This window comes from Heliangelus exortis, chromosome 13 (genome assembly GCF_036169615.1).
Source record: "Heliangelus exortis chromosome 13, bHelExo1.hap1, whole genome shotgun sequence".
NCBI classification, from domain to species: Eukaryota; Metazoa; Chordata; class Aves; order Apodiformes; family Trochilidae; genus Heliangelus; species Heliangelus exortis.
The window spans coordinates 11,527,190-11,553,448 of NC_092434.1; the positions used below are offsets into that span (position 1 = coordinate 11,527,190).

The 26,259-nt window shown below is 37.2% G+C and overlaps 1 protein-coding gene across 2 annotated transcripts in view; it reads left to right on the top strand.

The window, feature by feature from the left end:
* The first annotated feature begins 6,939 nt into the window (after positions 1-6,939).
* The window catches only part of LONP2 (lon peptidase 2, peroxisomal), a 34,450-nt gene continuing 15,130 nt past the window's right edge, over positions 6,940-26,259 (top strand). Inside the window, exons 1-8 of one of the 2 annotated variants that reach the window (XM_071756855.1) lie at positions 6,940-7,245; positions 8,271-8,505; positions 9,269-9,400; positions 10,715-10,837; positions 11,779-11,942; positions 14,570-14,664; positions 16,709-16,967; positions 22,709-22,850. In XM_071756855.1, the coding sequence (XP_071612956.1) occupies positions 7,013-7,245; positions 8,271-8,505; positions 9,269-9,400; positions 10,715-10,837; positions 11,779-11,942; positions 14,570-14,664; positions 16,709-16,967; positions 22,709-22,850 (1,383 nt within the window). In that variant the 5' untranslated portion in view covers positions 6,940-7,012. The remainder of the gene's footprint in view (positions 7,246-8,270; positions 8,506-9,268; positions 9,401-10,714; positions 10,838-11,778; positions 11,943-14,569; positions 14,665-16,708; positions 16,968-22,708; positions 22,851-26,259) is intronic. The other variant, XM_071756856.1, reaches the window with a different exon arrangement.

The following is a 26,259-nucleotide window of genomic DNA, read 5'->3' on the forward strand; positions in this document are numbered from 1 at the left end:
CTGTTGTCTCAAGTGGTATATCTTTTTCCTCTGCAAAATTTAAGTCACCTGCATATTTGATCAAGACACAATACAGCTCTTTCCAATCTTAATTTATTATGTTAATTAAATATAAAATAAAATAGTAAATAATAATGAAAATTAAAAGATTAAATATTTATTGCAAGAGAGCCTGTGTTGGTGACTTTGAGAGCAGATATCCAGAAATTATCTCCTTGTTAATATTGTGCAATTTATAATGGCTATGCTAAGGGTCCAGCAGCCAATTATCTATTTCAGACTGCTGTTTTCATGTTTGAGGTACATCATTCTTTCTCTTTAAAATAGATTTGTAGACCTGTATTGAAACCACTGATATTAGCAGTATATTTTCAGTTTGGAGAAGATGATTACTGTGCAAGACCTGAGAAGCATGCTGGTCACAGCTGACACTTGCTCTCCAATTCAAAGGCTACTGGCCTCGGTGTCTGAGCAGTTCAGAATACAATGAAGGAATGCTGTGCTTTAATCAACTCTGGAGGGAAAGCTCCCCAGACAAATTACGATGTCTCTACACTTTTTCCTGGTTATGCTTTCTTTCTACTTTTTGGATTCTCAGAGTGGAAAAGCAAATATGGTCATTTGTCATTTTATTGACTTGTGGATATTATGTTTTAACATACCTGAGCTTACAACTCGGGACTCTGATGTGTATACAGTGTTGTAAAAAGGACTGGTCTTTCTCTGTTTTCTTCTAAAAGAATCCTGAAGGAATATCACCTGGTCTTGTACAGTATTTGCCAGTACTTTGACTGTTCTCTTATCTTACTAAATCATCATTAAAACCAAACTTGTAGCATGTATTTCATAAATTTAAAATACAACTTCACAAGCTGGAAAAAAAAAAAAAAAAAAAAAAAAAAAAAAAAAAAAAAAAAAAAAAAAAATATGCCACATCTATGTTCCTTGCATTTGCTTTATGTTTTCTGTCACAGTATTTTCTGGATTTTGAATATGAAATGTTGATTACTGAGGAAATTTGAGCTCTAAACCAATGGAGGCAGAAGAAATTCCTGTTTCCAAGTTGTTCCCATGTTCCAGGCTCTGACCCTGTCATAACTGTCAATCTGTTTTTCCTCTGGGGATCTCTTGTTCATTATTTTTGCAAGGAATAATAGCTCCAAACTGGAAGAAGGGAAACCACCCAATGCATCAAATATGTTAAAATTTCTTCATCTTGATTTCATACTACAGTGAGGTCACACTTGGAGGACTGGGCACGATAAGGAATGAGTTGCCATCAGCTTGAGGGAGGTAATCTTTTCCTGATACTGAGGAAAGCACATCTGGACTTCTGTGTCCTAGTTTTGAGCTCACCAGTACAAGACTAACATGGATTTGTTTGGAATACTGGATTGAGTCTAGCAATTGGACACAGAGGTTATTAAGGGTTTGGAGCATCTGGCATTTGAGGAGAGGTGCTGACATTGTTCAGCCTGGAGAAGAGAAGGCTTGGTGGGGAGGGGTGGTGGTGTTACCAATATGTATAAATACTTTTTGGGATGATGGAAAGATGGAGCCAGACTATTCATGGTGATATCAGGCCAAATGAAAAATAAAAAACCCAGTTATGAGGTTGATCAAACACTGGAACAGGCTTCATAGAGAGGTTGCAGAGTCTTTAGTTATTGGAAGTATTCAAAACCCAAGTGAAAACTGCAACTTGTTGTAGCTGATGCTGCACTGAGTTGAAGGTTTGGACTAAATGGTCTCTAGACATCTCTTCCATCCTCAGCTACACTGTGATTATAAGTTTCATACCACAGGACTGTGTCACAGGAGTCAGTGTTTTCAGTGCAAAATTGACACTAACTTCATATAACATGTAAATTATAATAATACGGGAAAAGTGTGGAGGCTGCATTAATAATCATCAGCCTAGTACAGCAACCTATTTGAAACAGCTGATCTAACAAAAAAAAGAGGCTAAAAAGAATTGGAATACATAAGTTTCTGTTAATTTTTAAACAGTGCTTTGGTAACTTAGCTGCTGTCACCATGTTTTGTCAGGTTATTTCTTACTGCCTAGTATTTCCTGAAAAGCTGTCTTGTTGTTTCTCTCTTCTTTTTTTAAGGTAGTAATTAAGAATTAAATATAATTATCCCTTTAAATTATGTTGAGATATTTAGTTTTCAACAATTGTACTGTAAATGGGCTTTAAACTAATATGGAATTAAATCAGTGATGATAAAATACTCATACTGCAAGTAATACATGCGCCACCTACTGCTGGGTATTTTTATTGATACTAAAACTATATTAAAATATATTCTTGTAGGGTCAACCTTTGTTAATCTAGTATAGGTATTATTTATAAATATTTATATTGTTACAGATTAGGATAAAGGAGAATACAACCTGATTTTGGAATATGAGAGTCAGGTTTGTAATGTTTTTACATGGAAACTGATTTTTTTTTTTTTTAAATCATAAATTGTACACATTTTGTGAAAAAGATAGTAAGGAGATAACATAATTAGTGTCTAGATTAAAAGAAAGATAAGCAGAAGTTCATTATTATACATTTTATTTAACAACCAACTCTTGGTTATCAATGGCCAATAAGTTTGCATACAGGGCGAGACAAAGCAAAGTGCTCAGTGAGCCTGTTCTCCTTATGGGGCTGCCTCTTAGAGCTATGCTCATGGAGCTATATTCCAGAATGTATAAGCAAATTTCATATTCCCTAGATTTAATGGATAAGGACAAAAACATTACATTTACAGCAGATTTTTTTCAAAACTCCCAGGAAATTTTGAACACTGATAGCATTTTTAAAATAGATACTGAAAAAAAAATAATTATTGTAGCCACAGAAATATCTGCCATGTTCTGCATATTCACTATTATAATATTCTACCAGAGGGTGAACTGGATAGAAATGTAGCTGTTGTTATATTTCGATAATCAACCATTTCTACAAAAACCAAGGTGATTTAAGCTTAATTTATGTATCTTAGAGAAACCAATGAAGTAGCAGTGTCGTTGCTATGTATGTGAGATGTTTCTGCTATGAAGGTTTCAGAATTACAGACAATGAGGTCAGTGGCTGCCTGACCTGAATTTAGACAACCCTATTAGAGAGGAATTGGCTCTAGTATATAATTTCCTGAAACATCCTCAGGGGAGTACATAGTTATGTTTACTTTGTGGCTTTAAATCAATGCAACTGGAAAAAAACTTGAAATATTTGGCAGCTTAAAAATACTTTAAAATGTGAATTTTTGGTTAACATATTGGCTAATGAGTCCATCCAGTTTGTATTGGGATCAAAACCAGTAATGAAGAGCAGCATGTTTACGTAGCACAGATTCTGCCAAATGGCAGTGTGCAGATACAAAACCAAAAAATGACCAGTGTGAAAGAGATTATTTCGCTAATTCAGAGATACATCACTGCTTCAGTCCTGCCTGGGTAGGTAAGACAGGTGAGAACTCTCTCTGCTCCATACTACACTAGTTCAAGTTGACCATTAAGTTTGAATTTCTTTTTCTGTGTACCTCCCCTCTCACCCTCCCTTGGAACACAGAAAAACTTTTGAATAAAAGATTAAATCCTTAGGTTCAGCTGTTCTTGTGAGGTCTGTTAGCACTGACTCCTGAAACTTGTTTTACAATTGCTATGAAATAATCCTACACACAGCTTTAGAAATTTCTGAAAGGCCTCTCACTCTCTTAGTAATATGCTGCCAGCAATTCTTGGCATGTGCTCCATGCTCTGTGCTTACCTAACCAACTGGTAGCTTTTTAATCAATCTGGATATGGAAAACAGATTATTTTGTGTGAAGAAAGAATGATTGAGGATTTGTAATACATTAAGAAACAGGTTTCAAAATTTCCACTTCAACCTTACAGTGAGTATAAAAAGTGGACACTAAAACACATGACCTTTAAAATGAGGTTTGGTTATATTATTACATGCTTTGAGTAGCTTTATATAAGTTTTCTTCCTAGTTGTGGTATTTTAAATATCTTTGAGGTGTTTCTGATGCTTCCAAAATGGTAGGAAGCATCAGTATTCATTCACCACTTGGGGAAGAGAAAATATTATTAAGGAAAATGATCTAATTAACAGAGAATTCATGAAATCCATCTTGTGCACAGGGCATTGACTATGCCTCCATATCTCACCTCAGAAGATTGCAAAAACGTATGTTTTATCATCACATGTATTGCAGAATGCTGGTAGTAATTTCTTTTATATTACACCAGTTTTACATTTTCCTTATTGGTTATCTCATGAACTGATACGTAGAAATACACCTTGAATCAATTCAAACCTCAAACATAATTTCAACTTTAAGCATCAGTGCTTTGTGGGATTTGGAGCCAAATGATATGTTTGTTAAGACTCTTAAGTTTTCACACAGTAGAGAGAGAATTTGGAAAGAAAATGGACAAACTTCTTTTTCTCTTTCATTTACAGACATAGAAGTTGAGACTAGACAGAAATAGCTCCTAAAGAACACCATTGCATCAAACAATCTGTAAGTACAAAATGGAAGCAGTAAAGGGAAAGTCTGATGACAGACTGTCATATCTTATAAAATAGCTGCAGGAGGTGGGGAGAGAATTCGAGAACTCCAGGGTGTGACGTTGAGAGGGCAGAAAAGAAGAGTATGCATATTTTAATGGAAGAGAATTGAGTTTGCAGATGGAACATTATTAGGGTAGGAAGGAGTTTATATTGTGTGGAAACTTAGAGATATGTAGTGTCAGACTGATGGTAGGACTTGATGATCTTGAAGGTCTTTTCCAACCCTGATGATTCTGTGATTCTAAGTTTGAAAAATACAGGATCATTGGTCTGCCTTCAGATCATGAGTCTCTGGGAAAGGCTGATTCCATGTAAATAATGCCTTTCGTTTTTGTGTATCCAGAGCCAAAGCATTTATATTAATTATACTTCAAGCTCATAAAAGTATGATCTGGAATAGAAAGACTAAAAAAATTCCTATTAATAATTGACATGTAATAGGTTTAAAATAAATGCACCACACTAGGGTTAATGAGAGCCAGTTAAGGATCTAGGAACTCTAAAACCTGTAGCATATCAAAGGTCTTAGTTATACCAACCAAAATGCAAAGTGGGTTAAAATTCCTGTGCATCTGTGAGAATAATATTTGCTGTAATTGTATTTTCTCTCTTTGTATTAATTTACTTCCACTTTAAACTACATGCAAGAAAACTATAGCCCTAGGTACTAAGAGTTGTTCAGTTGAAACTGAGAGCAATTTTAATGCAGAATTTGAAGATTTTTTTTTCTAACATACAACTCCAAAATGAATTAAAAAACTAGTTTTAATGACCTTAGGGGCTTAGTCATCTCTGAAGGAGGGGAAAATGGTAGCCTGGAGTATAAACATGATGAGATTGGTAGATTCTTTTTAATGAAAAGGCCTCAGACTAGAGAAAATTCATCAATAAATGTGGTGAGTGAATGTTTAACCTTCAGATTAGGTTTGTGTTTATATTCCAAACTAATTTAGTTAAAGACACTTAAACATTTTGTGAGTGTTGAACATATATTTAAAGAATAATTGTTTTTAGCATCAGGAAGTTCACAAAACATTTTCCATATTCCTGTGTTATGTGCCCTTTCGTATTAATGTTTTTTAAATGTCATGTTGAATAGTATATTAGATTCCAGCTTCTGAGGTACCTGAGGTGGCTGCTTCTTAAGATATTTTTCTCAGCTGTAATAACTTCTTGCATTTAAATATATTTTTAGTATTACCATATGCCCTGTTACCGTGAAATTTTCCAGTAGGCCAACAGATTAAGGTATTAAACTGAATGATTAAGCAAGTGTTTTACTGTCGCTACACTTGCGCATTTCAAATTGTCGGTTTGTACTACTGACGTTTCCCCTGTGTACAGGATTACCTTTGTTCAAAACATATCACGCAAGTCAGTGATTAACAAAGAATTGGCTCATTCGTTGCATTATGCAATTCTGATATTGCACCTCTTTTCACCTTCTTGGAAAAACAAAAGGGGAGTTTCTAAAACTGTCCAACTGAACTCCCCGCGGGGCCTGGGTGCTCAGAGCACTTTCCCCTGGGCAAGCTTTTGCAGGACAGGGCTAAGTAGCATCACGAGGATCATAGAGAGCTGTAACCTTGGTTGGTACCTCCAGGTTTGTTCAAAATAACCTCTATTTCAGTAAAACTTCACAGCATTAGCCAGGTTTCAGGGTCCGTCTGCCTGTCTTTGGCTGGGGCAGAGGGAGCGCCTGTGGGTGCTTTGCTCTTCGGTGGGGCGGGCTCAGACCTCGGGTCCTGCCCCTCGGAGCCTTGTGTCTTGCACGGCCTCCCGTCGGCTTAGGGTTGCACCGGGCACTGGAAGAGCCTCTGCACAAACCTGTGCTTGAAGAAACAAAATGCGGAGCCCTTTGGCCGTGAGCACAGATGCAGAACAGCAGAGTTCTCCAAAAGCAAACAAATAATGGATTTCATTTAGTAACCACCCATTTCACAAATCGTAAACTTGGTATACACACCCTCTCCCGTGTCAGACGCTGTAGCGCTTTTTCTTTTCTACAGGTAAATTATAAGCGCCGCCTGACATCTGGTGGCTGTGGCAGCCACAGCGGCATTCCTGGGAACCGGCGCCCGGCGGGCACCTCGGGCCGTGACCCGCAGCGGAGCTTGCCCTTTAAAAGAGGAAAAAGCAGAGAGAAAGAGTAAAAGTAAGGCAGAAGTTATTTTACTGTGCAAGTTAAATAAGTCTTTGAGGCCAGGCAGACGAAGGTGCCCCCTGCGAGGCGGGGACGAGGCGTGTCACCCCCGGCGCAGGACGGGCTGGACCGGGCCAGCCAGCCCTTGGTGTGCCGTCCCGGGCCCGGCCCGTCGGGGGCGGGCTGCTGCGCGACTGTCCCTTCCGGGCGCCCGTAGCGGGGCGGAGCCGCGCGCCGAGGCTGCTTGGCCGTGCCGGTGTGTGGGCGGTGGGAGGGGGGCCAGGAGGCGGCCATGGCGGCGGGCAGCGCTATCCAGATCCCCAGCCGGTTGCCGCTGCTGCTCACCCATGAGGGCGTCCTGTTGCCCGGCTCGACCATGCGGACGAGCGTGGACTCGCCGCGCAACATGCAGCTGGTGCGCAGCCGGCTCCTGAAGGGCACCTCGCTGAGGAGCACCATCATCGGCGTCATCCCCAACACCAGCGACCCCACCTCCGACTGCGACGATCTGCCCTCCCTGCACAGGTGCGGCCCGGCCCGGCCCGCTCCGCTTCTCCCACCTGCAGCTGTACCGTAGCCTCTGAGCCTGACCCGGCCTCCCCGGTCGGGACGGCGGTGCCCCGAGGCGAGATCGCCATGTTGTCACCTCCGCCGGGGCGTCGGGCTCACGGGGGTGGGACTGGCCGCGGCGGGCGGTCTCGTCTGCTCCGCCGCCGCCGTGTGCGAAACGCTTCTCCCTTCCGAGAAAGTTCTGTGGCTGCACCGGAGAGCGCTGTGTGTGTGTCTGTGTGTTTGTGTCTGTGTCTGTGTCTGTGTCTGTGTCTGTGTCTGTGTCTGTGTCTGTGTTTGTGTTTGTGTGTGAGTATGTGGGTTGTGTCAGGGCCTGTCCAGTAGCTTCGTCTGGAAGAAAATCCTGAAAACCAAGGTGAAAGAGGAAAATATCATCCAAGAGCTTAGGCCAGGAGTATTAACGCTGTTGCAGTTATTAATTACATTTTTGACCTAATAAGTATCATGAACTAATGACCTAGTTAACATAAAATGTGATGTGGGATAAAGCATGAGTTAAACATAACATGCTGTAACCCTTACTTTCAAAACTTTATTACATCAGTGTACTTAGTAAGGTTTTGTAAGCAAATAACTTCTCTTTAAATCTGCTTGAACAGGTACATCTGATCTAAAATGTTTGTTTAGAATGAAGCTGGCAGTTTTGTGACTTAGTCAGTTCTCTAATGTGTGGAGTTTAGGCAGAAATGTCTGCATTCCTGTCCACAGCAAGAGCTGTTCAATTATTTATGAAGAAATTACATTTTAAGTTAGTTGATAATACTGTGTTATCATAGTTAGTTTTTCATTTAGTTCATTAATTTTCTAATCTCAGGGTTCAGGTTTGTAATCTATGTTGCAAAGGAAATTACATCATTTGGTTGCCTTTCACGATTAGAAGGAGTTCTTGCAACCCATAGCTTGATTGGTTTTTGAGAAGGGGTGCACAGAATGTTCTGTGAAAAAACGACAATTAATATGAAGATTTGATCTGTCCTTAGGATTGGCACAGCTGCCTTGGCAGTTCAGGTGGTTGGTAGCAATTGGCCCAAGCCACATTACACACTGCTGGTCACGGGCCTCTGCCGGTTCCAGATCCTGCAGCTGCTGAAAGAGAAGCCGTATCCTGTTGCTGAAGTTGAACAGTTAGATCGACTTGAGCAGTTTACTAATCAGCATAAATCTGAGGAGGAACTTGGAGAGTTGTCAGAACAATTCTACAAGTATGCAGTACAGGTAAATTATATCAATCCTCTATACTATATATTGATGCACTTATGCATGTGATTAAGGGTTTTTTTTTTGTCTGCTGTTTCCCCTTCTTTTTCTGTAGTTCTTCTGTTTTTTAGTGGCTAATAGAGTTCCGGTTCTTCCGCTACAAAATAGATACTTCTGTTATTTCTTAAAGTTTTTTGTCCGGTTTCAGTTGGTCTGTGCAGCTCATTGCAGGATGAGTCTAACTGCATATGATTGTGCTATGATAAATTGGTATTAGTTCATGTACAGCCATTCTATAAATACACTTGAGTACTTTTGATTATTTTTTCCAGGAAAATGTGTGTGTATATATATAAATATATACCATGGACAGGGTTTTTGTGGGTGGAAATAACACTCTTGAGCTTTGAATGTAAACAGTTGTCTCCGGTAAAATGAAATTGAGTTAAAAGGATGCATAGAAAAAAAAGTCATCTTAGTGTTAAGATAGCTGGGAAAGTTTTTAATTGGGATGTGTGAGGGAATGAGAGATTCAGGCATTGTAAAACATGCTGCCTTTTATTATATTTTTAAGTTCGCAAACAAGCAGAAAGCCTGAAGTTTTGATTGCCCTATGCTGAGCTACTCACTCTTCTATAAACTTTTTAAAAATTCATTTCAGTAGCTTTTTGCCAAAGTACTTAGACACTTTTGTTGCTGAAAGATCCAATCATTTCTAAGCCGGGTACTCACATAAGAAGCATTAAAACCATTAATAGTGTTCACTGTGTGTACCTTACAGTTGGTTGAGATGCTGGATATGTCTGTTCCTGCAGTCGCAAAGCTGAGACGTCTTTTGGACAATCTGCCCAGAGAAGCTTTGCCAGATATACTGACTTCTATCATCCGTACATCCAACCAAGAGAAGCTTCAGGTATTGTGTTCTTACACTTTTTAAAGGGAATTAGGTGTTGGGGGGGTTTTGGTTTGTTTTATCACTTTTAGATTATTTTGAAATTGCTTATACTTGAGACTGTACTGTGAAAATGTTGTGCCAGAAGATATGTGTCACAATTGAGCATTAACACTGGTAAGAATTCTTTAGGCTGTTGTTTAAAGTGTTTATATAGCTACCTGTCAGAACTCAACTAACAGGTAAATAAATCCAGCTGGTGTTGGAAACGGTTCATTTTATTAAACAATAAATAAAACATGGACTTCTCCTTCCCATGATAAAGGTGATAAAAATCTAAGCCGCGCAGTTCTTCAAATTGTGTTGAATTTTTGCATGCTTATTACAATTCACAGATTGTTATACATCACTTAATACCATCAACTTCAGAATTAGTTTTTTTAAACATCTGGACATTTTTTAGACATCTGAAAGTGTGGAGTTTCTTCAATACTGAGTCACTGGTTAGATTTCCATCACATGTCAAAATAACTATGCAAAAATGATGCCTAAGGCTTGATGCTTAGTAGTCTGATTTCTCTATTTGTTTGCTTGGAAGTTCTGTTCTTCATTTCTTTTGTCACTGCCAGTGCTGCACAGTCAATCTTGAATTGAAAGCATAATTTAGGGTCCCTCAAAGCACAACAAATAGAAATTAATGCAACAATTTGAAGTGAAGGTGCATACCTTAGCTAAGCATCCTACTAGGGGAAGGTACATTAGTCATGAAATTTACCATGACTTTTTAAAATTAGGAGTGATAAAGAAAAAAAGCAGCAGCTGGAAGCTGTGGAAATACAGAAGAGACAAATTCTATCCATTTCCATGTATCAGCTTGATTACACATGAAAATGGAATAGTTTATAAAGTTTTAAGACTACAAACAAACAAATAAAAGCTTTAAGGCATAAGGTGATTTTATTCTGGGTTGATCAAAGTCATGCTGTAGCTGTCTCAGAGGACTAGCTCTTTCCTCAGTAGGCTCAGTAATTGAAAAGTAGAGTGTTGATAGGTGCTTGCCACAGCATGTACAACAGAGATACTAAGGTGCTTCAAAAACAGGATAAGACTTTTTTTTTTTTTTTTTTTTTTTTCTGTGTTGGGGTGCTTTGTCATTTTGGCACCCAGACCCATGAGGCTAGATTTTTTGTGTCATTGCTTTTCTTGCTACCTTTTTTTCTACCTATTCTATATTTCAGATCGAAAGACAGTAACAGTACCTTCCTTGTTCCCTACCACCAAATTGTTGATCAGCCTGCATGAACTTGTTGGCTGCTTACAACTCTTTGCTTTTAGATTTTAGATGCTGTTAGGCTGGAAGAACGGTTCAAGATGACTATACCATTGCTTGTCAGACAGATTGAAGGCCTGAAGCTTCTTCAGAAAACAAGAAAGCCCAAACAGGATGATGATAAACGGGTATGGACCTTTAAATGGAGGTTACTTAAACATCCTAAATAAATGTAAAGATGCACTTTCAAACAGGCTAACGAACATACATGATTTTAATCTGTGCAAAGTTTTAATCTGTGGTCATAATGTTTCATGGTCACTCTGGAGCTAGAGAGGACACACAGCTGGCAACTTCAGCTGTTTTGATACCTAAAAGAGAAAACACTCTTCTAAAACTGCCTAGGGTTGCTTTATTTATTTATTTGTTTGTTTGTTTGTTTATTTTAATTTGAGCACTTTCTGTTGCTGAATATGTGCTCAGATTCCTGCAAAGCATCATGTATGTGATGCCCAATTCACACTGAGTTTTGGCCTATGCAATGAAAGCTGTACCTTTTATTAATGGCATTGCAGATGAATGATAGCTTTTGAAATACAGATAAATCATTTGTGTTGTAAAATGTAGCTTGCTAGACTAGGGCAGCTTAGGTTTTTGCTGCATTTTAACTATACTTCTGCAGTTTAGTAAACATGAAGTAACTGAGAAATTACAAAAGATAAGAGAGAAAGCATCCGTTTTATAAAGATTAGGCTTCTGCTTAGTATGATGGGCTGCAATGCCAACAAAAATCAGAAATAGCTCTTTTCACTTTTGTTCTTGTTTTTTCTTGTCTCCTAGTTTAGGTAAATGACAAATCCACTAAGGAAATACATACAATATAGTAAGAACTGTAACTTTAAATAAAGTAGTATCATAACACTTTATGAAGTTATTATTGGATTAAAACCTGAGCTTTTCTGTGAAGAAAGGTCTCCCAGCACCTTTCATGTTTTTATTGTTTTTATTGTGTGTTCCATTCAAAGCCAAAGTACACACATTTTAAAAAAGGGAGACTTATACTCCCTTAAAAAAAGGCAGACCTACCAAAGCCTAATACTATTCTCCATCTCTGTTTCCTATTTCCTAGGTTGTTGCTATTCGTCCTAATAGAAGAATCAGTCACATTTCAAGCGCTACAGAAGATGATGATGAAGAGGAAGATCATGATGATGTTGTCATGCTGGAAAAAAAGATTAGAACATCCAGTATGTCAGAACAAGCTCTTAAAGTTTGTCTTAAGGAAATAAAGAGGTAAGAGACTGTCAAATGGTGGATTCTTCTCTTTTTAAGAAGAATTTTGCATTATCCTTTTCTTATTTGATGGTATTTCTGTGTTGATTGTATTTTGGAAATGATTTAAAAAAATTAGTAGAGTGATGGATTTTGCTTATAAATATCATCATTTCATCTTTTTGGAACATCAAAGGTGATGACAAAGAAATACAAAGTCTTCTAGATATGGTTTATATGTTGATATAACATTAAACTGTAAGCTTGTCATGGATGGGAGTGGAAGGTCTTAAAGTCATTTAAAGAATCACCAACAAAGATACTAAGAAAAACTTTTTTTAATACGGATTTATAATAGAGCTACTTAACTGAATTTGATGGCAAGGTTCTCTACTACTTACTATGCAGAAGAGTCTTGTATGAGTTGGAACTGCAGTGAATTACATGGCAAGCTGAAGAATTGATCCATACAGAGATAGAGACTTAGAGTCAGGATCTGATTGGAATGAGAAAGACCTCCCTGTTGAATCACAAGGTTCAGAGTCGACCTTGCTTTCTAAACTCCTTCTGAGGGAGAATGTAGGTGCAGCTGAATCCACTTCTATTCCTAGACTTGGTCAGCTTATGTCTAAATGGTGTAGGTGCAGGGATTTTAGTGTAGTGCTTTAATGCACAATTATGGGTCTGTTGTGATTTGGAATAGCAACAAATTGATGTTGATTGACACTGTTATAACAAATCACAAAATTGGATGAAGCAATTTTTGGAGCAACAGTCAACAATTTTTGTTATAATCAACACAGTAATTCAGTGAAAGGTTTTACAAAGTTTCTAAACTCCATTGCTCACATACACGTGGATACATAGGTACAGAGGTTACCCTATTTTGTTAAATTTTGGTACCTAGTGATCTCCAAACTGCAAAAAAAAGAGTAGTTGTGGTGAAATACCATTCTTATTGATCCATGAAATTGAATTATAGTAAATTGCTCCCTCTTTTCCTTTGGACAGACAAACTGCTGTTGTGAGACACAGGGTAGCAATCTGCTGCAATCACTGGAGAGCTCCAAAGGGCTTAATTTCAGGATCTATATTTATAGTATCACTGAATGATTGACTTTGGTCAGTATTTTTCCATTGTGGCGGTATTTTGAGTCAGGTGATCTTTGGCAACTTTCATAGTGGGCTTGTGATCTGAACAGGAGGGGCACCTCCCAGGCACCAGAGTTTTGGGTACAGTTAGGGACTGCCCCTGATCACTGCATTTGTTGTAAGACAAGAAGGTCCCTGTCATGGTTTAACACCGGCCTGGCAATTAAACCAAATAACAGATGCTCTTTATTAATCCCCCTCCTCTCCCAGATAAAGAAAGGAGAGAGAATAAGGGAGAGAGACTTACGGGTTGGAAACTACACAGCTTTAATGAAACAGTAATGATAAATAGGAAAAATTACTAAATATATACAAATATAAAAAAATTATACCAAGGTCCCCCCCCCCGTTTCTTCCAATAACTCTCACATCACCACCAAGGGAAAGTCCAGGCTGGACTCCTGGAGTGGAGAGCAGTTGGGAGCTGGAGGCAGGAACACACAGATTCAGGCTGGCATGGATCAGGAGCACAGGCAGAGGAACGGACAGAATCTTCCCAGGATGCTGAAGCAAAACAGGGAACAGGCGAAGAAGGGGAAGCAGGAAGGAAAGGAAAAAGGGGTTTTGACCCCTGTGATCCCTCAAATTTATACTGAGTATGACATGTATGGGATGGAATACTCTGTTTGGTCAACTCTGGCATCTATCTTGTCCGTTCCTTCCTAAAGGAGGGCTGCAGGTGTGACCTCTTTACTCCTTCTGGAGGGTAAAATGTTCCTCAGAGCTGAGCAGTGTCCTTGGTGCTGCACACCAGTCTCTGGCTGTAACTATAAACATCGAGCATTATCAGTCTTAGAAGCAGACACTGTCTGAGAAACTTGCTGTTAGTTTCAGCAAGTGCAGCTACTTACTGCACTTAAGAGACTTAGCTGAAAGCAAAAGTAGAAGACAGAAAATTCCCTTTATCCTGGCCTAAACCAGGACATACCCAACTGGGTTTCAACTCACTGCCCAAGGTCAGAAAGTGCCAGATTGTGTCAGCCCTACTGCACTTGCTCTTGCAACAAGAACAATATTGGGCCCACTGCTCTTGTAACTGCAGCAAGGCTGGTGTTGACATTGCAGTGTGGCCCAGTGGGCAAGGGGCCTGCATCATGACAAAGCTTTAAGCCTCCATGTTATGAAGACCTCAAAAAGAAAGAAAAAAAAAGCAGCTAAATAACAACATAGTTGTTAATTAATGAATAAACTGACCCATTTATTGAGTCTTTTTTGAGCCTTTTTTTCCTCTGTTTTAACTGTGCTATCCATGGTGATGGTGAGGATTCATATACAGGGGTGCATGCATTGTGGATGCAGTGTATGTATAGGGGACTGTTTCCTTTTTTCGTTTTTGTTTGTATATTATAAGGAACCTATTATTACAGAAAGATAATCTAATTGATGGAGTAGTGACTTGGATTTTTAGTATTTGCTAAACATCTATCTTATGGTGCAAGAGTCTTACTCCACAGTTAATTACTGGTTAGCCATAAGAATTCTGTGCACGTTTCCAGATTAAAGAAGATGCCACAGTCAATGCCAGAATATGCTTTGACAAGAAATTACTTGGAACTCATGGTAGAACTGCCATGGAGCAAGAGTACAAAAGGTAAACCCTTCTATTATTACTGATTATTGCTGATTGTGTCTTGCACAGGTATGTCAGGACAAGTAACCAGCAGGTAAACACTATGCACTTAGTTCTGTCTTATAAATTTTCATCTCATTGACTGTAAAATTGTTATTATTATCTTACTGAAGTCTTACAGTCGGTTTGGCTTAAAGTAAGATCTGTATACTGAATAGCTTGTGTAGCTCAGCTGTATATCTAAGAACGTGAATTTAAAAAGTATTAGGAATATCTACAGAGAAAAATCAAGGTCTAATTGTTTACAGTCTGTGCTAGAATTTATCTAAAATTATGAAGAAAAGAGCATCTAATTACTATGTCTATGTCAGACAAAAAAGCTTTTGTACACTTCTAGTATGAATCTTCCTAGAGGAGATTCCGGTATGTCTTAAGTTAATCAAGTTGGGTAAAGAACAAAGGATGAAAAACACAATTGTAGTGAATTTATTAATTAAGACTTCAGGTACAATAGAAAAACTGCATATCATGTCAGTTTTGTACCATGGCTTTCAAAGGTTGTGAGTAGAAAGTGATACTGTTAATATGGGAACGGTATACAAAAATGGAGAACAAGATAGGAGTAGAAAACCAAACTTGGCTTTTTCTTCTCATCAACACAAGTAGATCAAATGGGCAAAACAACCTTCTGGGAGGTATGCGGCAGGAGAAAAGGTTTTTAATTCCTTCTAGCAGCTACTGAAGAACAAGGCTTTTGAATGACATTTAAAACAATATGATATAAAAAAGAAATATAACATACCAAGCCAGAAGAAATGTCTAGCTTGTGCCTTCTTGTATGCATGGTAATTAACTTAGACCATTTTGGAACAGCCTTGGCTGTTTACAAATCTTCTTGTAAATGTTTTCCTTAATCATTACATTCCAAAAAGATCTGGTTTCAGATCTCTGTAGAGGAGCTCTGTGATATTCAACAACTCCAAAATGAGAGAGGATTTGTTGACACTTGTGTCCAAGCAGAATTTTTGGTGAAATTTTCTCTTCAATCTTGTAAAATTCTGTCATGTGTAGTTTGAAATTCTTACTTTAAGCAAAGTTACTAAGTTTGCGTTCACATTCATGAGAGTGGTGCTTTGGTCTCCATAACTATGGTGAATAAAAATACACATGAGTATAAAAACCGAAAATCCAATAGGAGTTTATAGTCATTAGTGATTTTTTTTATTCTGTGGGTAAATAAAAAATTAACAGGGTTGATGATGAGAATTTAACCACAATTGTCTGTATGTGAAATACACACATGTACTGGTATGAGGTGTCTGCATCTGGAATGCATAGCATTTGAAGGTTGGGTGTGAGCTGAGCTGATAGACTTAACTGCTTCCTGCCTCCCCTCTTGATGTTGTAAAGCAAAGGAGAAGATGGCTGCTTTGTGCCAGGAATTCCTGATCTCTGTAAGGCATTAACGACCCTCAGTGAGGCCTGACCATTTATCTCCATTATCAAATTATGGCAAGTGCAAAAAACTAATTATTCCAGTCCAAGTACCACAGTGGTGTTTTTTACTAAATCACTTAGTGCCAAATCACTAAGTGTTGCATAACAAGTAAAGCCTGCCCTTCAAGCCAGTAAGGTCTTGCTTTGCTTATAGACTTGTAGTAGAAGTGGATGATGAAGGCATAGGGTTGAATTTATCTTTTGAGAAGACCTTGCAGGACACTTACAGACATTGCTGCGAGGATGTAAATGCTGATGACTTTGCTTATGATTAAAGTGATGTTCTAGAATAAGAGGCTAAATTCATTTCAACCAGATTCCAATCTGTGACATGCTGAAAAAGTGGGTTTTAAAAAAATTCATTGTCAATATGTTTAATTATGTCTAATTTCCTAGTTAAAGGAAAATTATAATACCTTTGTTTTTGGAAAACATTGAAATGTGTGTGTGTCAGGGGTTGTGTTGATGAGCATGTTTAAGAATGTGTTTCTAATGTATTATAAAATGAATTCTTTCTATTCTAAAAGGTAAGTGTGCTGATATCTTCTCTGGTGTCAATGATTTGTAGATCGCCTGGAGATTCGTGCAGCTCGAATTCTTTTGGATAATGATCATTATGCTATGGAGAAGTTGAAGAAAAGAGTTCTGGAGTACTTAGCTGTCCGACAGCTTAAAAACAACCTCAAGGGACCTATTCTTTGTTTTGTGGGACCCCCAGGGGTTGGTAAAACTAGTGTTGGAAGATCAATTGCAAAGACCTTGGGTCGAGAATTCCACAGAATTGCTTTAGGAGGAGTCTGTGATCAGTCTGATATTCGAGGCCACAGGTAACTATTTCTTCCTTTCCTAACTGCAGTTTTTCCTTTTGTTCATTACAGAATGTATTGATTATTTAAAATTTTTTAGCTGATATGAAGAATTTTGCTTATTTTAAACAGTGCTAGTTACTCATTGATTTTTCTTGGTATTCAGTTGTATTATTCAGGAGAGAATTTTAGTAATGGGAATGGATTTGTTCAGATACAGCCTCTCAGCCTTTTTCTTTGCATCTTATACCCTGTATAGTCATAGAGGAGAAGGGAATTTCATCTTCAGTCAATCTTCAATCTTGGCACTTTGAAGTAAAATTCAATACAAAGTCTTAATGCAAACCCTTAAATGCTGGATCTGATTGTTCTACTTCTTAATAGGTATATAAAGATTTAGTTATGCAGAATAGCCTGTGAATGCTAGTATATTGCTTTGTAACCATGTTCCTTGCTAAAGTAAGAGGGGAAATGGGTTGGTAATTATGTTGCTAGAGGATAGCAACTGAGCATCTCATAGTTGTTAGTGTGCTATACTTCCACTGTGAAAGGAAGTTTATGCAACAATACTCACACTTGAAGATTTCAAAGTTTATTATTTTTTTGTCCCAGTTTATTCCTGTGCAAATTCTTCTGTAGTGAATCTGCAGGGCTAGTGTTAGACAGTTACCTAGAGTTTGTAGCTAGATGGAAGAACCATCTGTAAGGTTTTTCTTAGTGCAGGTTTGTTCTGCATACTCACTAACTTCTGGGGGTTAGTAGATAAATTTGTTCTAACAAACTGATTTGTACTGCACAGCAGAACCCTCTGCCTGTGCATGTGTTTGCTTTGTAAAACTCTGTAGTAGCTGGCCTCTTCACCCATTTGCTTACATACTAATAGAAAAAGTGAAACTCTCTCCTTCTTCACTCTTCATTATTCCTGTAGTTCATAAACTGTATTAAGAATTCTGCTGTTTCAGATTACTTGTGGTATGGGTCCTGAAAACAATTTAAAATGATTCAATAATATGTTGCTATTAGAACTGAAACCACTAGAGGCTGTTGAATACCAAGCATTATAGACATAGGTAACTTTTCCAGGGCAAACCAAGACTGAAGCCTTTATAACTGGGAAAAGATCCGTGAAACTGACATTATGAGGAAAAGTAAAACTTTCATCAACTCTTACACAATTGCCAGGAATTCCTTAATGTCTTCCATTTGTCTTGTTTGGCTTTCTATCTCACACTTAAGACTAATAAAGAGTAAAGACAGATGGACTCATTTGATAATGAGGCTTTTAAAAACTTTTAAATTCATCTGCTTGTACCTGTCACTGTAGTATTCTTGAGTGCATTATTAAATTATTAATGCATGTTAGAAGCTAACCATTAATATTAATAATTGCTTCAAATTAGCTGATGGGGAAGTATTTCATACGATAGTTCATTTTTCATAGGCAAAGGAAAACAATATCTAGAATTAGAAAAACTATCATGTTCACTCTTCAGCAAACAAGCTTCAGAGCAGTTATTATGCTTTTTTGTAGGTAAAATCAAAACCAAATGATATATACTGTTTTTTAACTCTGTTTATTTTTTTTCCATTTGTGCTTCCCAGAATAGGACTTAATCAAATTGAAAGTACATCTTTTCTGTAGACCTCTCTCTGTAATGTTCTTTTACATGAATAAATCCTTCAGATTATTCCCAGGCGAGGGAGTCCGTATCGTGCCTCTGGTAGCAGTCATAGACAGGAATTGCAGAGGTGGTCTGAAAGTGGAGGAGACACAGGCTGCTGTTCTGAGTTTTACTGCTAAGTGGCCTGATTTTCTAATACCACATGTTAGGACTCATTCTTTTTCTCTTAAAAGCCCTTTGTTAGACTCTAGGCTTAAATTAAGGATTCCATTAACATTGCAGAAGAACAATACTGTATGTGCCTCCTAATGTATTAAACATTTTTAAAAATGTACTAAATGTACTAAAGCATCAAAAAAGAAACTGTAGTTTAGCTTCACATGAAAGTAAATATTACTTGGAATAACGTTTGCTTTGGCCACTTATTACTGTTGTAATTGAAAGATGCAGACCAATAGATTCAGCAAGCAAAATAAAATATATTAGGTGGCAGCAGGGTTGGGAGTGCTGTCTTACTAAGTGTGCTCGTTCATGTGCTGTGAAACTAGGGCAATAGAAGAAAACACCTAGTTTTGCCATTTCAGTGTGAATCATGTGCCTGCAGCTAGGTTTTGTGAATTCTTTTTGATTGGGTGAAGAATAGCATCAACTACTGCTCTGCATTCCCAAAATTAAATCATCATCTTGGTACAAAACCAGAACTGCTTTATCAGACATCCTCCAGCTTTTGTTTGCATCATGTATACCATATGTTGAAATTTGCTGGCTTACATTTCTTGTTAACTTGTATGTTAAAAAAATTGTGGGGGGGGGGAAAAAAAAAAAAGAAAAAAGCAACAAACAATCCTGAAGGATGCCTAAGAACTCTTTTTTCTAAAAAGCTCACTGTGTTTAAGACCCTCTAAGTACTGATGTTTGGTTTACTAAAGGAGCTACATGATCTTCTGTGTTGTGTGTGATTTTCTGCTTTTAAAAAAGAAAGAGCTAATTGCACCATTTATTTATAGCCATGCTGATGAAATACCTGTGAAACTTCTTCCTTTCAACCCTAGCTACAATAATGAAAATCAAGAATAATATTGCATTTAGAGGCTACTGTTCACCACCAGCAGAATTCAGTTTCACAAGTTACATGGCAAAGTTTAATGGCCAGAGAGATAAATGGCCATATCTGTGTGTAATTTTAATATATTCTAGCTGGTTTATTTGTAAATATCTGCTGGGTATATCTTAATGAGGACTCTTTTGTTGAGATGTAGTCCATAAGAATAATAATTTAGAAATTAAAATGGCCTACCTGTGTTTGTATTTTCAAAGTAAAATACTATGCTATGTTTCTTTGCCATCCTACATATGATGTTTTCATTTTTTGATATCTTGAGGCTTTGAATAGTAGTATAGTAAAATAGGAATTACGCCATCTTTCATAAATTAAGATACATCACAGACTTAGTCTGTTAGACATGAGAAGGCTGAATTGATTTCTGTGATTCTGTGATACTTAGGTATTTGTTATCCTAAAATTTATAGTCCAAGTTTCTATTTAGTGTTACTTGATCAAATCACATAAATAAATTTAAGCATGTCTTCATTTGAAATTTAGTTAATGAATTAAACATTTGTACAGGAGTTAGTTGTTTAGGTTTACCAAGTCTGGAGATGATTGAAAATACAAGTAAGAAGACAATATGAGAGAGGAAGAGTGACAATAGTCAGTTGTCAGGTGTGAAGGGAACAGTAAACTGTTTCTAGGCACAGTGGAGACTGAGCATTATGCAGAACTGCTCCATGTTTCAAACAATGGTTTCTTTAATTTTGATGTTTGAGTTCCTTGAAGTACTCTACGGTTTTATAGCGAACCATTTAATCCTTTTCATAACATGGCATCAATTTCATTTGGACTGCAGTTTCTATTTAAGTTTTTTATATGGTAACTCGTGACCTATGACTAGAAAAAATATAAAATTTTGCCTAAAAAAATAATTCTTTTCTGTCACTGTTAGAATGTTTTCATTCTTGCTTGCTTTAAAAGTTATTTATTTTTTATATTAGAAAAACCTGTGTTTCTCTAAGGTGTTGATTTTGCTTGTAAATTGGATGAGTACAATTGCTTGTAAATGGCTTGAGTACATTTGGATTTTTCTGCTTTCTCTTCTCCACAGATCTTGGTACATTGTGCTTCAGGCTACATAGTGCATGGTTTATTTTAAAATGTTAACATTCTTCCACAAGTGCAAATATGCTATTAAATACCCAAATCTACCTGACTCTCAAATAACCATGAAATCTATTTTCAGGATTGTTTGAGGCAAAAATATATTTCAATTTATTAATAACAAGTATCTTAAGAAAGGAAAACCCCCTTATGTTTTTTGGGGGTTGTTTTTTGGGTTGTTTTGTTTTTTTTAAAATAAGCATCTGCTTGGAAAAACTTGAAATGTGTTTTTAAAAGTAGTATATGTGTACATGGGTATAAACAGATTTATTATTCAGGCTGCATGATCTCTGAAGCAGATAAAATTATTTGCTAGAGCAGTAAGCAGCTTTTGTTAAAAACAAAACAAAACACCCAAAACAGCAACAACAAACCCACAACCAACCAAACCACAACACCATCAACCAACCGAAACCACCAAAAAGTAAAAATAATAATATCCCCCCCCCCCCCCCCCCCCCCCAAAAAAAAAACCCAAACCAAAAAAACCACAACACCAACAATAACCCCAAAAGAAATCTACTGATTGCTCCAATGATTAATTTGGTTGCACTGGGGCATGATTCCGTTCTGTGAACTTCAGTTTTGTGATTTTCTCATTGCATTTTGTAGAATCCTTTCATTCATTTGGCAAGGTTGGCTGTGTGGAGATGGAGAATGAAGTGGCATGCTGGTATAGTAGCTTCCCCATTCAGAGTTTTGGTCAGTAATAAGTGTTAAATAGTGAAATCCAAAGAGCAGATGAATTCACTTGCTCACTGCACAGTGACACAACATAAAAGCAGTGAGGTAGATGAACTATTTCATGCTGGCTGCTCAGTCTTTAGCAGCTGTCTCATAAAAGTGGTAATAGGCAAATCCTGTTGCATTCCAGATGATTTAGAAGACTTCAATAACTTTTAGTCTTTCTCAGATCTAGAACTGAATACAGTAACTGCAGTTTGTTCCATCAGTGGTTAATATTACATGGAACCAACACCGTTGCTGTGTAGTTTAAGTTGATTTTTTAGATATATTTAAAGTCTTCTCTTGTATCTTTTAAAATTACTCCCATGGTATTTTTAGTTTCATCTTTCCAAATGTCATCTTGTTTATTTTGGACTATACTGAAACAGATCATATGGCAAAGCCAGGCTTGTTCTGCATATCAGCTTTGCACAGGTCATGAGATAGGTACGATAATTCAGCATTTCATGTATATTTCTTCTAAAGTGACCAGCATTTCAAACTCTTAATTATTATATTTACACACATTTATCACATAAGGCTGTGATAAAGGTGGTAAACACGTTATAGATATGCATATAAAATCCAGTTCCTCTGTGCAATGTGAAAAAAAGTTTTTACCACCTTTGCTGAATAAATTCAGATTATACCCTTTTTGGTTTTTTGCACTGTTCAATTATTTCATGTTGAAATGGCATATTAAATATAATTATTTTTGTGAGTATTAATTAAAACATGCTGTATATACAGGGGAGATCAACAATGCAGTGTATTTGGAATTTTGCCCACACTGTATGAATCCTGTTGCAATGACAAAAACCCAGTATCATCATTATTCAAATATTAGTATTAATGGCATTCCCACATCTGCTTCCGCTTGTTTATACAGTACAAGGATGCTTGTACTCAGTCATGTAAAATGCCTGCAAAGCCATAAATTTTGGGTATACTTTAATGCACATGTTTATCTTTCCAGACCAGCTAGTGTACCATGGGACTGGAATTTTCATCTGTCGATACAATTGCTTCAGATGAATATTCCATATTTTTATCAATTAGTTCTGAAAAGTTTTGCAAAGAAAGCAAGTATTATTACAGTGCTGCTTATTCTTACATTTTCCTTTGAGTTTTATTTCTGATGTTTCTACTTCTATTTTACATGCCTCTGACCCCTCTTTCTCCCTATACATTTCTCACAGGCGCACCTATGTTGGCAGTATGCCTGGTAGAATAATCAATGGACTGAAGACTGTTGGAGTTAACAATCCAGTATTCCTGTTAGATGAAGTTGATAAACTGGGGAAGAGCTTGCAGGGGGATCCTGCAGCAGCCTTGCTTGAGGTGAGAGATGTTAAACTACACGCATCGTTTCGTTTGTAATTAAAAGTAATTAAATACTGAACTAAGGAAGGAAGATTCACTGGACAAAAGACAGCATGTCAGTGTCAGGTTTATTATTCAAATGCCAGCTTCTGTGTTTTGATGTTGTCTGCAATGCAAATACTGTTACACAGCATGTGATCAAGGCTTAAATAATATGTATTTGGGGGACTTCAAGACATTGATTTTAATGACCAAATGCTGTTAGCTGTAAGAACGAACTATATAGCCTATGCAGGTAATGGCACAGCAAGGCTGAGCCGGGCTGAAATGCTTGAGGCTGTCAGAGCAGATGATGTAGCATTAGTGTGGTTAATGAGTTTGGGTTGTACATGTTTAGAATTTCCTTATACTGCTCTATTTTTACACTCTGCCTCTCGCTGATGTTCTGTCTGGCTCTAGGGGCTACCATCCTATTATTCATCCTATCACTGTTTCAGCTGAACTGTTTCTGTGATTGTTCTTTAGTTGTTTTAGTCAAAAGGAGTTGGGTTAGTAAAAGATAATTGTCCAAATTTTTTGAACTAGCCTGGCTCACTTTTACAAAAACGAGTTTAGGGCATAATCCTAGAAGCATCTCAGCTGTCAGACTTAAGGTGTGGTCATTTCTGTAGCTGGGCTGATGTAGGTGGTGATGGAAGTGATTGTGGTAATATTTGCCTACAGAGTCGTTCTAATGACTGACAGTGCCTAAGACAGTGATTTGAATATGAAAAATGCTACTTAAATTAAGGTGTCATGAGCTCATCTATATGCTGTATGGATTTCTGCAAATGAAATGTCAATTGACATTCTACCGATGTCATTATTTTCTTCCTGCTAGATAGTGTAAAATTACTGTTTTGACAAGACCAACTAGTTCTTTGACAATCAGTATATGAACAGGCTATGGTTTGAGGGCTGTGTTTTGATCTTTGCATGTTAACATGAACTACTAATAATTGAAATGTGCTAGAAAACACTATAGCTCCACTTTTTCTGGCTTTTGGAAATTAGTTAGAATCTTTTACCTGTGTATTTCTCAAGTATTTAGTACACATTTCTAGGGTGCATGAAAAGTCCACAAGTGAAAGAAAAACAAGCAGGGGAGTATGAAGAATGTTCAAATGCATTTTCTTTGTACTTTTGAATTGTGGGATTTTCTTTACTCTGCTGTTTATGGTAATGAGCCCTGTTTCTGAGTTTGCTGATACTTCTGTCATTTTTCCTTTAGATATTGAACTAAGCTGGCCTAAATCTAGTCAGTATGAATAGAGGAAAAATACCTGAAAATTATGTTTTGTTAGCTAGATGACCATTATTCGCTAGGCAGTCAAAATCAGTAATGAAGCAATGATTTGGCATTTCTTAGAAGGAAAATAACTTTTTTGGAAGTGTTCCAATCATAAATCCAGATCTGTTAATTAATACTGTTAATTTTATTCAACCTTTGCTGTTTCATATAATTTATTTTTCATTCCCTGTCTTTCATCAGAAAATTGGCATTTATGTTCTTCTTCTATCATGCCAAGTATGTGAGGGCAAATAACATTAATTCATTTTTTAATTCGGTGTTTTAATTTTTGATAGTTTCCTGCTTTGGGATGCTTCTGTTTTCATTGTTTTAAACCTACGTTCTCAGTGATACTCAACTCAGCTTCTGCCATGGGTTATTCTAGCTGAGGCTCATCAGGTTGGCTTCCAGCCTCTGCTTGGGCTGCAGTCTTTATGTCAGTTATTACTAATTGGCCATTAGTTGCATCTGGAGAAGTAATTGCTCTATTAAGCATGTCTGGGCTGCTCCCATGTGAGATCTATGTGTTCCTCTACTGCTGTCTGAACATCCTGAAGCAGGTGCTTTACCTCTTCTAATGGAGAACTCATGCCTGGACATAACAGCTTAATTTTCGTCTGCTTTTTTGTGGTTTGAATAATTGGAAAGTCCACCTGGAATGAGCAAAGGTGGCTGTTATGTAGGAGAATAAACAATAGTAAGGTGTCACCTAGATGGTACATTTGTTTTTCTGGCAGACTGCTGCTTCGTTTGGTAAGTGCCATCATTAAGTATAAAAGGCACATCCTTTTTTCCTTAATGTGTAGATGTGTTAAAATCTCACTGACTTTCTACAATGAGATACATTCAAGAACAAAATTGCCATACTCTGTAAGCTTGGAAGCAAAGCTTGATGTTTTATGATTGCTGGATATGTGTTTAGTTCTTCTAGTTCTAATGCTTCTGCAGTCGTTGCTTAAGCAAAACAGAATGTCTTCCTATTTCCAGTTATGGTTCATCAACAAGGGAATGCTTTAGTCTAAATTTAGATGTCCTCTGTTTAAAACAGAAGAAAACAGAAAGGGAGCCAAGTGCCTGATAAGTGAGTATTTGTATGCAGGAAAATTAGACCAGGAGCATAGCCAGACAATTAAATGTTCATGGAACTTATTTTGGATTTTATGGTACTAAAAAGCTGGTACAGAGAAGCCTCTGTGTGCATGTGAGCTGTCAGCCATAAATTAACCAAGATGTTTTGTTCACTGAATGTTCTTTCTGTGTGTGATATTCTTGTATTAGTTTAATATCTTAAGACTTTTGAACTTGAGCAAAGATACCTAGCTAAAGAACAGTTCTATTTACTTTGGAAAATCTGTTTTAAGTGCATAGCCATGATACTGTTCCATGTCTTATTTTAAGAAATAGTTACTGTGACAAAGAATTATTAGTCCAGAGAAACTCTAGCCCTTGTAGAAAATCTTAGATAGTGAGAATGCAAGTTGGTTTTGACTAAAGTTTGCATTTGTTGGGTAGTACTCTGTGCATGATTACAGCATCAGTATTTTGTGTATCTTTGTAAATAATAATAGAATCATTAGCTTAGCACTTCGTAGGTTTCGTAAGGATTTCTAGTTGCAGACTAGGAGGAGAAAATTGCATGTAGATAAATGTTATAAAAAACTATATAACACAGTATTTCCAGAAAAATCCCTTCTACTAGCTGAAGCATTTGCAATTACTTCCAAAGATGCTGAAAAACAATGTATTCTACCAGATCAAGTTAAGTTGAATTAGGATTTGCTGTTTAAATTAGGTTTGAAAAATGTGCAAGAGTAGACTTTGAATGGGAGACTACTATTTGGAATGGATCTCCTTCCCTTTAAAAACAGTGCCTGTTGCTATGTCCCCCTACATTTTAGGGCTAGATTGTAGGACTAATTGAGGTAAGAGACATCTATTCCTGATTGAATTGCTTGGCTAGTCAGTAAACCTGAAGGCCTGCACCTTCATCGGTGAACAAAGGATCGATTGATACCCTTGCTGAAGAGGGTATGAAAAGAAGATTTTGAATAACTTATAGGCAACGAACAATAGCATTCAGTAAGTTCTAGCCTTAGT